This window comes from Dipodomys spectabilis, unplaced genomic scaffold (assembly GCF_019054845.1).
Source record: "Dipodomys spectabilis isolate Male_0828 unplaced genomic scaffold, ASM1905484v1 ptg000125l, whole genome shotgun sequence".
In the NCBI taxonomy this organism is placed as follows: domain Eukaryota; kingdom Metazoa; phylum Chordata; class Mammalia; order Rodentia; family Heteromyidae; genus Dipodomys; species Dipodomys spectabilis.
The window spans coordinates 10,108,941-10,122,058 of NW_024870802.1; the positions used below are offsets into that span (position 1 = coordinate 10,108,941).

Below are 13,118 nucleotides of genomic sequence, written 5' to 3' on the forward strand. Positions count from 1 at the left end.
AGGCCCTGGGTTCAATTCCTCAGCACCACATAAGCAGAAAAAAAAAAAAAGCTGGAAGTGGCACTGTGGCTCAAGTGGTAGAGCACTAGCCTTGAGCTGAAGAGCTGAGGGACAGCGCCCAGGCCCAGAGTTCAGGCCCCACGACCAGACCAAAAAAAAAAAGTGCTTAGCACGTCTAACTGCTCTGCACAGGTTCTCAATTCAGAGACCTCCATTTTTCCCCCAGCTATACCCACCAGTGGGAACACAGCAGAGCTCCAGTCCCTGGTGACCATAATGAAGACCTGTATATTCCCCCTCCAAACCTCTAGGTGTCGCGTTCCACTGCACAATCTATCCAAGTTGGCCCGAGAGGACGCCCAGCCTCTTCATGGCCTCCTACTGCTCCCACGCCATCACACCCTTTTCTCAGACACAGGGGCCTGTGAACACTGGAATTTCCGGACTGCCTGGCTTTCCAGCCTCTGCTGTAGACCCCAGGTCATGCACAAAACCCCCACACCAGGGAGCCTTCCCTACCTGATTGTTTCAGCTCACCTTGGTAGCTCAGAGGCCTGCCCAGGGCCACACCTAAGGACAAATGACCCATACATACACACAGACCTCCCTCCAGCCCTCCAGCTGGTATGACATCACCTTTATTCACAATCACAGCAACCCGAGTTCACAAAGCTGGTGGTGGCTGCCCCACCGCTAAAAGGATGGACAATGGCTTGTTTTCCTCCATCTCCTGCTGGCAGGCAGCCTCTGCATCTCACACTGTTCTTTGCCTTGCCGACGGGACCCCCAAATGGAACGAGCCATTCACTGGCTAGGTCTCCCAGGGCCATGGAGAGTTGACTTCCCACAGCCCCTCAGGCCTTTGCCAGAGCTGGGTTCCTGTTCCCTGGGCCTCTGCAACACACCACTCTCAGCAGCCTCCCCCAAGGGCCAAAAAGTCTGCCGAACTACCCCTTTTTATAGGAAGCAGGGGTCAGAAGGTGACCACCAGACCAGGGCCATATGACTAGTCAGTAGTCAGGACTAGAACCCCAGGCCCAGCCTGACACAGAAGAAACCACCCCTGAGGATGCAAAACAGCCACCTGGGGGTACAGGGCTGGGATGCTAGCGAGTCAAGGCCAAGATTCTACACTGGTTTGGGCTAGGGTGGGAAGGCAGAGGGGACTCACTGAATGGTGTCAGGGGCGCCACTTCCCCCTCTCCATTCTGCAGACCCCAGAGGTGCTGGAAGCAGGCCTCACCTTCCAGCATTACTGGGGCAGCACCTTTCCTAAGAGCAGTGGGGAACTGGGGCCCCTATGACAAGGGCCCTTAACCATTCCCCAGCCCACATGGGCTCCCTCTCTCAGCCTTCCCAGGACCCTTGAAGACCCCCTGGTGGGGAGAGAGGGGGAGGGGAGTCAACTTCCAGGTCATCTGAGGCCCCTTTGGCAGCCCAGCTCCCAGGAGCACTGTGGGGCTCCCACTGGGCCACCAAGCCCAGTGGAGCCCTCTGGAGGCTCATTTGCCTCTCTGCACAACAGACTCCAGGAGAACTCCAGCCTGGCCGCTTTGGGGGAAGTTCCAACTCAGACAGGTGGCCATGGGCTTTGTGGCGGGGGCATGGTGGATTCTGAGTGATGATTCTGCTGCCGCGTACTTGGTACCCCACATACATGGCAGCTTTTCTAAGAGCCCCAGATCAAGGGTCACCCACAAATAAAAACTGAGAACCAAATAAATAAATAAATAAACATAAGGAGAAGAGCTACTCCTAGCCCAGGGAATCCCCTCCCACTGGGACCCTGGCTCCTTCTGGGCACATGATGGCTAATGAGGCCACTGCCCAGTTTCAGGCCCAGGTGGGCACTGAGATGTGGGAACAGAGGCCCGAGGGGGGTGGCTGCAGACTGTTCTTAAGAGACCCTACCAGCAGACAGATTCACCCCCGCCCATACCAAAGGGCATCTCTGGACAACAGCACCCAGCGAGATGCTTGTGGCAGAAGGCTATACCCAGCAGGGGTCGTGGCCATGGCAGCTGAGCCTGAGGCAGGCACAGCGGGCCTAGAGCCAGCCCTCTGCAACCTGGGTGGGAGGAAAGATACATGGCACAGAGGCTGCAGATACCTGGGGGAGGAGTCCACTGCCAGGCCCAATACACAGTAAAGCAAAGAAAGAGGAGAGCACAGGTATGGAGTGAGATGCCCCTCAGGAGCTGCACGCCCAGGGCCTGTTGAACAGGTTGTGTGCTGCTCAGTGGCAGCAGGCTGAAGGAGCAAACAGATACAATATCCAGTCCCTACTCCCCCAGCCAAGCTGCGGACCCTCATTCAGGAATGCCCAGAAGAAGACAGGCATTTTCTAATTCTTGCCAAAGTGCCCATAGGGGCCACAAGAACCTCCTGAGAGGAGAGGGGCTGCAACAGGCTGAGACCCCAGTTAGCCCCTCAGCATGCAGGGAAGAGCTGGCTGCAGAAAAGAAAAGATGGGGCGTGGCCTCTCCCTGTGATGTGCTTCCGCCCTCCCTCCTTCCAGGCCCCTTTCTCAGCCAAAACCTTCAGGGCCTTCGTTTCCCATGATGAATAGAAAAGGAGCAGCAGTTCCCAACAGAAGAAAAGAGGCCTATGAGCCTAGCCCTCAGCTGGCATGGGCCTGCAGTCTGCAGAGATGGATGCAGAGGGTGGGGCTCCACCATGGGGCTAGGAGCTTCGGTAGGTCTTGATGATGTCTTTGATGGGGCGGCGGCAGATGGGACAGCAGGCGTGCAGAGCCTTCTTGAGACGCAGGCCGCAGGCGTAGCAGAGGCACATGTGACCACATGTGTAGATGACCGTGTCCACCGTGTGTTCGTAGCAAATGGTGCACTCAGAGCTCCACTGGCTTGAGCTCAGTGGAGAATCAGGCAGGCTCACTGGGGAATTGGGGACTGTCCCTGAGGGGAAAGGAGCATCAGTCAGGAGGTCCTGACCCAGAGCTCTGGCAGCGTGCTCAGCTCCAGACCACAGCTAGGTGATGGGAGGCAGGGATGGGGAAGAAAAGGGGCCTCACGCCTTCTAAGGCAAGATGCCCCTGAGCTACTTTTGGTCACTCCATGTGCGCTGAAAACTCCTCTGGAGAAAGCATCCCAGCTAGGGAACAGGAGGGACCTGCCCGAGGTCTCTACCCAACAAGGCTTGACTAAGCCAGGTTCTAGCTCCTCTGTTCTAGTCTACAGGGAAAGGGGAAGGAGGGAGGAAGGAAAGGAAAGAGGGGGAGAAAGAAAGAGGAAGAGGGAAAGGGAGGGGGGTGGGAGGGGGGGAGGACAAGAAGGACCTGAGAAGGAAGGCTGAGAGGAAGAGAAGGAGGGAGGAAGGCCAGCGGACTCACCACCAGTAGAGCTACTCAGAGGTCCAGAGCTGCATGTGCTAAGCAGCGGGTCTGAGAGGCGGCTGCCCAGGGCACTGGGTGAGGTTGGTGTGGAGGCAGGGGAGCAGGGGAGCGATGGGACACCCCGCTCAGCCAGGATGGTGGAGCCTGCAGAAGGGGGAAGACCACACTTACCACCAGCCAATGGATAACGTCAAGGCTCCACTCCCACAGTGGGCTCCCAGGCCTGACCACAGGATAGCCAGGGGCAAAGTCCCCATCTCCCTCCTGCTGTCTGAGCCCCATGTTCTTCGCGACAGTCTACAGGCATCACTCACTGACTCTTCGGAAAAGCATACGCCTCCTCCCCCAGGTTGCGGTCCCGTGTCCTTTCCTTCATCCCTCATTCCTCTCTCCCCAGCTCCCTCCTGCTCTTTCCTTCTATAAATTCTAAGGCCCACTGTGCACACTTAAGGCTGGGGACAGAGCTCTTGCCATCAAAAGACCTGGTTGTCCAGGGAAACGCCACTCCCAGGGAGCCTCAACACCCTCCACAATAAAAAAAAAAAAATCCACATGCACCAACCACCTACACACCTAGTATGGACTCAAGATTGAACACCTACAGAGCCTGGGATATTCTGGGTTCTTTGCCCAGGAATCCAGTGCTGCTTCTCCAGTTGAGCCACAAATGTTCAAAGAAAAGGAAAGGTCACTGACTGTGGCTCCCCTATCTGCCCTAATAGAACACTTTGAGGGTGCTGAGCAAGATATTTCATTATTATAACATATTACATCTAGGCATAACCAGTAGTGCTCATAAGGTTTCTCTTACTGTGTTAATATTTTTTGTTTGGTTTTGGGTCGGTCATGGGGCTTGAACTCTGGGCCTGGGCGCTGTCCCTCAGCTCTTCAGCTCAAGGCTAGTGCTCTACCACTTGAGCCACAGCTCCCCTTCCAGTTTTATGAGTGGTTTATTGGAGATAGTCTCACAGCCTTTCCTGCAAGGGCTGGCTTTGAACCACGATCCTCGGATCTCAGCCTCCTGAATAGCTAGGATTACAAGCCAGCGCCTGGCTTGTGTTAATATTTTTAAAGTTGATCTTTTTGGGGGGGCGGGGGAGGGCCTGGTCGTGGGGCCTGAACTCGGGGCCTGGGCGCTGTCCCTCAGCTCTTCAGCTCAAGGCTAGAGCTCTACCACTTGAGCCACAACGCCACTTCCGGCTTTTTTTCTTTTTGCTTATGTGGTGCTGAGGAATCAAACCCAGGGCCTCATGCATGCAAGGCAAGCTCTCTACCACTGACCCACCTTCCCAGCCCCAAACACATGCCTCCTATTTATTCTCCTTGCCTTATTGCACAGGCTAGCATTGTCAGAGCCGTGTCTATAAGGCATCCTTATTATATTTCTGTCTTTAGTGACAGTATTTCTAATATTCCACCAGTAAATATGAATTGGCAGTGGGTTTGTGACACATATGAGTGAGGGAAATAGCCTTCCATTCTTAGTTTACCGAGGCCTTCCACAAAGCTAACCGCTGCTCTATAAAGTAAATGATGACCCTTCATTCATCATCACTGATTAGTTTTTCCTTTAGAATCAGTCAGGATCCTCCAAATACCAGCTTTCTGGCTCAAATACCCAAACCTCCAAACCACTCAGGAACACTGTACTTTAACAGATGTTGAATTCTGGATGGTTCTTCTCCATATCCACTTGACCCACTTATCACTTGAGACAGAAAAGTCTTGATTTTCCTCTCTCTTAATTCTCCTTTGCTCCAGTCTTATAAACCTCTTTGGATGACAGAAGCTTGCTGGAAAGCTCCTTATCTATTATTAGATGCTGCTGACGCAGGAGAGTACCTTATCCTTGTGTCATTTCCTTTCTCTGAGGATCTGAGCAGTGTCTCTCACTGTGCACAGCCAATTATCTTTCACCTGAGCTTTATTTTTCCCCTTAATCCAATTTCATTTTATTCCATCTTGAATTCTCAGGCCAGTCTAGCTCATCTGCCTTTCTGCTTGATTTCACTGAACCTAATTTCATTCCTTCGTGTTTTATTTTCCCTGAATTCTACCTTCTTAGCACCCCAGCCTCATTGCTTTTCATTGCTTTTCTCTCTTTCACTCTACTTTCATTTGGTCTCTCTAAAGACTACAAGCATTTAGTTACGTAAACACACATGACCTACAAGGAAGAGCACATTGGTGCACATTTACCTGCTCTATCAAACCTCCTGGGCTGAGGCTGGGGGTCGTGAGGCTGAGGGCACTCCAGCCTTGGCACATTCTGTGTGTGTGTGTGTGTGTGTGTGTGTGTGTGTGTGTGTGTGTGTGTGTGTGTGTGTGTGTGCACTCCAGCCTTGGCACATTCTGTGTGTGTGTGTGTGTGTGTGTGTGTGTGTGTGTGTGTGTGTGTGTGTTGCCCAGAATCTCTGGAGGGAGACTCAAGAATATGAAGTTTACTAGGTCCTCCCAGTGAGGTTAATGAATATAGTTCAGTCTAACAGGGCTGGTTAGTAGACCAGGGCTGCAGAGTATAAACACCTGCCCTCTGGAGTAATATGGATGCCAGGGAATGCTTCGTGCAAAGGAAAAAAGATTTCTGAACAAATTAGCTCGGAAAACTATAGACCTCAACCACTCTATTTAAAGATTCACACTGCAGCTGAGCACTGGTGGCTCACACCTGTAATCCTACAAAGGAGGCTGAGATCTGAGGATTTCCATTTGAAGCCAGCTCAAGTAGACAACAGCCACATATTAAAGGCTCTGAGAAATCTTGCAATAGAGAATCCTCCCACTGCTCTATTCAAATCAATGTTTCCCTAACGTTTTAGCCACAAGGCCCCTTTTTCAAAACAACAACAACAAAACTATGAACATTCCACAGAACAATCTGGGAAGTATGGTTACACTTCCAATCCATTAAAACTCTGTGTCCCCCTAAAAAAAGATCTAAAATTCTGTAATCCCATTTCTCTCAAGGTTGCCTGCTCAGGGATTCCTCTCCCCACCTCACCTCACACCCCACCGGGCACACAGAAACCCCTGACATATCAACCTGTGTTCACAAGCATCCTTAGGGCCACTGGCCCTGAATTCCCATTAACTGCTGGGTGACATGGTCCAAAAAGAAATGTACTCTTCACCTGACTTATGAAACTGTAACTCCTCTGTACTTCATCTTTATAATAGCAATAAAAAAGTGTTTAAAAAAAGTTAAGTGCTGGTGGAAACCATTTCCCCATTTTTTTTTTTTTTTTGTCGGTCGTGGGGCTTGAACTCTGGGCCTGGGCGCTGTCCCTCAGCTCTTCAGCTCAAGGCGAGCGCTCTACCACTTGAGCTACAGCGCCACTTCCGGTTTTCTGGTGGTTTATTGGAGATAGGAGTCTCACGGTCTCTCCTGCCTGGGCTGGCTTTGAACCGCGATCCTCAGATCTCAGCCTCCTGAGTAGCTAGGATTACAGGTGTGAGCCACCAGCGCCCAGCTTCCCCATTTTTTAGGCGCCCTGGGGTGTGGGGATCTGGGCCCTGAGGTGTGTCTGGGAGTGTGTGTTGAGCAGGCTTTGAATTCAGTTCTTGTGACATTTGAGGACCCTCGGCCTGGACGATGGGGTCTCCCCCAGAACTCGCCTTGGGTATTTGTAGGGGATCTGGGAAGTCTCCGCCCCCCAATCCCCCACACACACCCGGAGGGCCTCAGCCCAGCACTCACCGAGGATGCGGACCTGCGTGATGGCGCCATGCAGGCCGAAGAACATCCAGAGTGGCTGCGAGACATCCACGCACAGCTGCATGCCCGCGGCTGCGCCGTTGTGACTTAGGTGCAGCTCGCCGTCGGCATTGACCACCAGGCCCAGGATGTCGCCGCTGTGCAAGGGCCCGGGCACGCGGCACACGGCCCAGAACTCCTTGCGGTCCACCAGGGCTTCGGGGCTGAAGGGCAGGTCGGCGGGCCGCAGCGTGCCGGGGTCGCACGTGGTGACGCCGAAGGAGAGCGCGCCGGGCCGCGCGCCGGCCCCGCCGCTCGCGCGCGTGACCTTAATGAAGATGGTCTCGGCCGCGCGCACGGGCCGGCTGGTGAAGACGAGCGCGCGCTCGTCGCGCCCGTGCTCCAGGCGCGCTACCGTCTGCTCGTCCAGGATGCGGACGTGCGCGCCCGCGCGCAGCGCGTGGAAACGCAGGTCGCCGTCGAGCTGCGCGGGCAGCGCGCGGCTGTGCTGAGAGTTGAGCGAGTTCTGCGGGATCGGGCAGGCCGAGGCCGGCGCGCTCCCGTCGCCGTCGCCCTCGCCGTCGCCCTCGCCGACGGGCACGTTGAGGTCGCACAGGCTCACGGAGAGGCGCGCGTCGTCCGCCTCGCGGCGCAGCGAGGGCCGCCGCAGCGCTGTGAAGGAGCGCGGCCGCAGGCAGTCGGGGGGCACCAGCTCGCTGTCTGCGGCGGGGAGGGTGGGACAGGGGTGGGGGGGACAGCCGTCAGGTCACGGACACCGTCAAGGTCAAAGGTCACTGCCAAGGTCACCGCCGCGAACCCACGCCTGCGCCCCGACTCAGCTGCGTTTCAAGTAGGCGCCACTGACACACTTAGCAAATGCTTAACGGCATAAAACAAAAACTGCAGTGACACGAGGGCAGCAAGGTTTAAATAACGGCATGGGGCCAAGGCCATCTCCTGGCTCCTGAACGCTAACAGCAGGCCGGGCTTTCTCTGTACCAGGTGCACTTATTGTCTGCAGCAGGAGTGCAAGTGTGTGGGTGTGTAGGTGTGTGCACGTGCGCGTGCGCGTCTTACGTACCTGGACGCTATCCCTTAGCTTTTCTGCTCAAGGCTGGTGCTCTAGTACTTGAGCCAGAGCCACACCTCCACTTCCAGTTTGTTTGGGTTTTTTTCCTGGTTAATTTTAGGTAGAAGTCTCTCATCTTTGTCTGCCTGATCTTCAGAATTCAGCCTCCTGAGTAGCTAGGATTACAGACACAAGCCACCAACGCCTGGCTTTCTTTTTTCTCTTTACTCCTTTTTTTTTTTTTTTTTTTTTAGGTAATAGGCCCTAGGTTGATTCCTAGCACTTCCAAGGAGGTAAATTTTTTTCTAAAATTTCAATCTCCCAAGGGGTGACGTTGTCCAAAAAGAAACGTACTCTTTATCTGACTTATATGACTGTAAACCCATTGTACGTCACCTTTATAATAACAAAAAAAAAAAAAAAAGTTATGCTGGGCACGGGTGGTTCACATCTGTAATCCTAAGTACTCAGGAGGCTGAGATCTGAAGATCACTGTTTGAAGCCAGCCCAGGCAGGAAAGTCTGTGAAACTCTTATTTCCAGTTAATCACAGAAAAAAAAACAGAAGTGGAGCTGTGGCTCAAGTAGTAGAGTGCTAGCCTTGAACAAAAAGGAGCTCAGGGACAGAGCCCAAGCCCAGAGTTCAAGCCCCAGGACCAGCAGAAAAAAAAAATGTTTTAATTAAAACACACACACACACACACACTCAACCTCTGGGGATCTTCCATCTTTAATCCAGCACCTAGAACAATGCCACGTTCATAGACAAATCTTAACTCTGTAAGGCCAGAGGGAACCCCCACTCTCCTCTCAATCCCCTTGTGTAAACTGTCACATCTAATTCAGACAGTTATCTTTTGAGTTTACCATTGCCACATAAGGACACTGAGCTGAGGGAAGTTCAGGAAATTCATCCAAGAGCTCTTTTACTGGGACTCAGATTCTTCCTCTAAAATCAGACAAGTAATTCAAACTGTATTTTATAGGAAATACAGCTCAACAGAAAGAACTGGCTGGCTGCTCACCTCCCAGAGGTGATATATTTAGATTATGAATTTGTGGACTTGGTTATGTAGTGGGCTTGTGTGCATGTAGGCCTCACGCTCACATTGGGCTTTTTGTTCATAGAGGAGGGTGCTCTATCACTTGAACCATGCCTCCACTTCTGGTTTTTTGCTGGTTAACTGGAGATAAGAGTCTCTTGGTTTTTGGCTAGCTTGCAAGAGTAATCTTCAGATCTCAGCCTCCAGAGTAGCAAGGATTATAGGTGTGAACAACTAACACCAGGCTTTAGTTTTGTTTTATAAAGTTTTAGCTGGTTACTTTTTTAATGTAAACATTAAGTTATGCTATAGAGTACCAATAGTCCTTTTATGGGTAATAAGCCACTATTTTTGTTGTTGTTGTTGGTTATAGGGCTTGAACTCTGGGCCTGGGCGTTGTCCCTGAGCTCTTCAGCCTAAGGCTAGCGCTCTACCACTTCCGGTTTTCTGGTGGCTTATTTTTTTTTAAAAAAAGGAGGAGGCAACAATGCTCGATAGGAAATGTACTCATAACCTTACTCATGTAACCGTAACCCCTCTGTGTACAGTATTTTTACAAACAGTATTTTTTTTTGGGGGGGGGGGTCCGGTTGTGGGGCCTGAACTCTGGGCTTGGGCACTGTCCCTCAGCTCTTCAGCTCAAGGCTAGTGCTCTACCACTTGAGCCATAGCACCATTTCCAGCTTTTTTCTTTTTGCTTATGTGTTGCTGAGGAATCAAACCCAGGGCCTCATGCATGCAAGGCAAGTGCTCTACCACTGAGCCACCTTCCCAGCCCCATACAAACAGTATTTTTACAATAAAAAGTGTATTAAAATTTTTTTATTGTGAAAATACCGTACAGAGGAGTTACAATTACATGGGCAAGATAATGAGTACATTTCTCATGAAGCATTGTTGCCTCCTCCTTTGTTTCCCCTTCTTATCCCTTCCCCTCCCCCCCCCCCCGTCCCCCCCATTAAAAAAATTTTTAACAAAAAAGTCTTAACGGACTTTCCTGCCTGAGCTAACTTTGAACCATGATCCTTGGATCTCAGCCTCTTGAGTAGTTAGGATTACAGGTATGAGCCACTAGCACCCAGCTTGGTAATAAGCCACTTTTAAAATGTGGTAACTTTAACCTGTCTCCCAGAAAATGCACATTCTCACCAAATTCTCTGGGTAATTCTGGGTATCAGTGAACTGCACAAAGCCTTCCATGGGTGTGGACTCCAGGCTGAGAATCAGAATCCCTCTACACAGAATTGCCTTTCACTGACTGGGTTCTGAACACCTCTTCCCTGTGCCAAGAGTGGCTTCCCTTCTGCTATCCAGCTCGGTGGAGGACCTTCATGATGAAAGTAACTTGCAGCGTCATAAATGTCTCTGCATTTCATCCTGAAAACAGCCCGTAGAGGCAGTTCCATCTTATGGGTAACACTCAGGGGAGCTGTGCCAGCACCCAAGCAGTAGATCCAAGATTGGGGGAGGTCTCCTCAGCCCCCAATGTCACCCTCTCCACTTCCAGACTGTCCTTTGGCAAAATCCATGTCCCCATTTGGTCTGGCATCACACCATGACCCAAATTGAGCCCAGTTCCTTCCCAGGACCCTTCTGTAAGTCTCCCTGTGCCTTATGCTAGAATTGAACTCCAGCTGAATCTGTCTCTACAGCCTCCCAATTCTCAGCCCCACTCCCTGTCCCTTCCAAAAACTGTGTTGTCTGGGCCTAATGAGGTTTGGGTGCTGGCCCCTCCCCCAAGTTTCCTGCTGCTCTAGAAACCTCCTGGGGCCTGGCTGGTTGGGGCTTCCCAGAACTGCATTGGCAAGGAGGAGGGAGCCAACCGGAAAACGTGATTATTCCAGGGAATTGACTCTGACAGCAGCGGTGCAGAGCGGCTGGGGGCTGCGTGGAGGCAGAGGCGAGGGGCTTGCACCGAGAGGAAACACGGTCAGCAATGGTGGAGAGTCCAAAAGACCTCGGGCTGACCTGCTCCCTGCTCCCTAACCCCTTTGGGATTCCAGTCACGGCCCCCTGGGAACTCCTAGGAGCTAGAAAAGTCAAGGAAGGGAGAGGAAGGGCAAGGAAGGGATCAGTCACTCAGATGCCCAGCTAGGGCATAGGGGAGCATGAGTATAGATGCCCCGTCCTCAGGAGTCAGTTCAGAGTCCTGGAACAGGGAAGGTGATGGGGTAGCACCAGTGAAACTAGGGGACACGGACTCCCTGGAAGGAAGTCAGTAAACCAGAAGGGCCTGGCTCTCTGAATGAAACTGGAGGAGGTGAGCTCTCTCCTTAAGGAGCCTTCTATAAAAGAAGGCTCCTGAATATGTTCATTTCAGGTGTCGCTGCGGCTCAGACAATCTGGTTCACTACTGAGCAAATCTGTTTTCAGGAAAGCTTCTCAGGAGGCAGAGGTAGGAGGATTTTTACCTGCCCTAGCAAAAGCAAAAGCATAAGACCCTATCTGAAAAGTAAACTAAAAGCAAAAGAACTGGCTCCAGTGAGGTCCTAAATTTAATCCCATTGTCACCAAGAAAAGTAAAGGCTTCACATAATGCATCTGAGGTCATCATCCTGGGATTCAAATCCTGCCATTTCTTTAAAAGATTCTATGACCTTAGACTGGTAGCTTCACTTCTTAACTTCCTTCCTTTAGCAGTGAGAGCTACTGAGTTACAGAAACTCTGCATTTTGACTCTCACCTTAGAAGGGGTGCTGGGCAACCTTGCATGTAATCATCATCAGGTTAATATGTGCTGCCATTGTTAGTATTATTTACATGCCATGGGGTTCAGAAGAAAGTGCATGAGCTTTGGGGTGTCCATGCCTGGCTTTGAATGTCCTATCTAGAATGTCTGCTGTAAACAGCTTCCTTTCAGCATCATATGGTTCACCTAGAGGCAGTGGTGCCTGTTCTAACAGTGTGACAGAGGTAGGGGAGCAGAAGAGCCCTTGCAACCCAGAAGGTCCCTGATAGCTTCAGATATTAGCATTTTCTTAGGCTGTTTGTTAACCAATGTCAAGTCTACCTGTACTTAGCCCATCAACGTTTTGAACTCCATCAGTCATGGTAAGCACCCAGGAAATATTCTTTTTTTTTTTTCTTTTTGGGCAGTCTTGGGGCCTAAACTCAGGGCCTAAGCACTGTCCCTGAGCTTCTTTTGCTCAAGGCTAGCACTCTACCACTTGAGCTAGTGCCACTTCCAGCTTTTTCTGTTTATGTGGGACTGAGGAATCAAACCAGGGCTTCATGTATGCTAGGCAAGCATTCTACCACGAAGCCACATTCCCAGCTTCCCAGGAAATAGTCTTACATCTGTAATCCTAGCTACTCAGGAGGCTGAGATCAGAGGATCACAGTTGAGGCCAGCCCAGGCAAAAAGTGAGACCTCATCTCAACCAATAAAAAGCTGATGTGGTGGCTCAAACCTGCTATCCCAGCTGTGTGAGAGGTATAAATAGAAGAATTGAGGTCTAGATTAGCCCAAGCAAAAAATAGGACCTTATTTGAAAAATAATAAAAACAAAAAGGCTAAGGGTATGGTAGGGTGTTACCTGGCAAGTACAGGGCCCTGAGTTCAAACCCTAGTACTGCAGAGAGAAGGAGGGGAGGGAGAGAAAGAGAGAGATACCCACCCTGAAGAAGCTAAAAATAATGCAGATTAGAGGATTGAGAGAAGAGGCTGGAAAATTAGCCTCTTGCTTGAAATACTGCAGGAGCAGGGAGCTGAGAGGACCTGGAAACAGCTAAACATGGCAAGAAGTCCCAGTATCAGTGCCCAGCCCCAAACATCTTCTAACCTTTCCCCTCTACCTCTAGGGCAGGAGCAGCTGCAGACAGCCAGTGGACTCCAAAATAACTGTCCCAGCAGTGGGCCAGCTGCGCAAGGCCTGGAATAGATGAAACTCGAGAGGCAGAGCACCCTCCACATAGCAGACAAATGGCCAGATCCTCAGTAGGAGCCAACGCCAACCCAGGG

At 51.4% G+C, this 13,118-nt stretch overlaps 1 protein-coding gene across 2 annotated transcripts in view; it reads right to left on the reverse strand.

Moving 5' to 3' along the window:
* Positions 1–604: 604 nt before the first annotated feature.
* Positions 605–13,118, reverse strand: part of Neurl1 (neuralized E3 ubiquitin protein ligase 1) — a 77,466-nt gene continuing 64,952 nt past the window's right edge. For both annotated transcript variants that reach the window (XM_042689197.1, XM_042689199.1), the window contains exons 4-6: positions 7,050–7,766; positions 3,350–3,496; positions 605–2,915 (exon numbers count right to left, since the gene is read on the reverse strand). In XM_042689197.1, the coding sequence (XP_042545131.1) occupies positions 2,683–2,915; positions 3,350–3,496; positions 7,050–7,766 (1,097 nt within the window). In that variant the 3' untranslated portion in view covers positions 605–2,682. The remainder of the gene's footprint in view (positions 2,916–3,349; positions 3,497–7,049; positions 7,767–13,118) is intronic.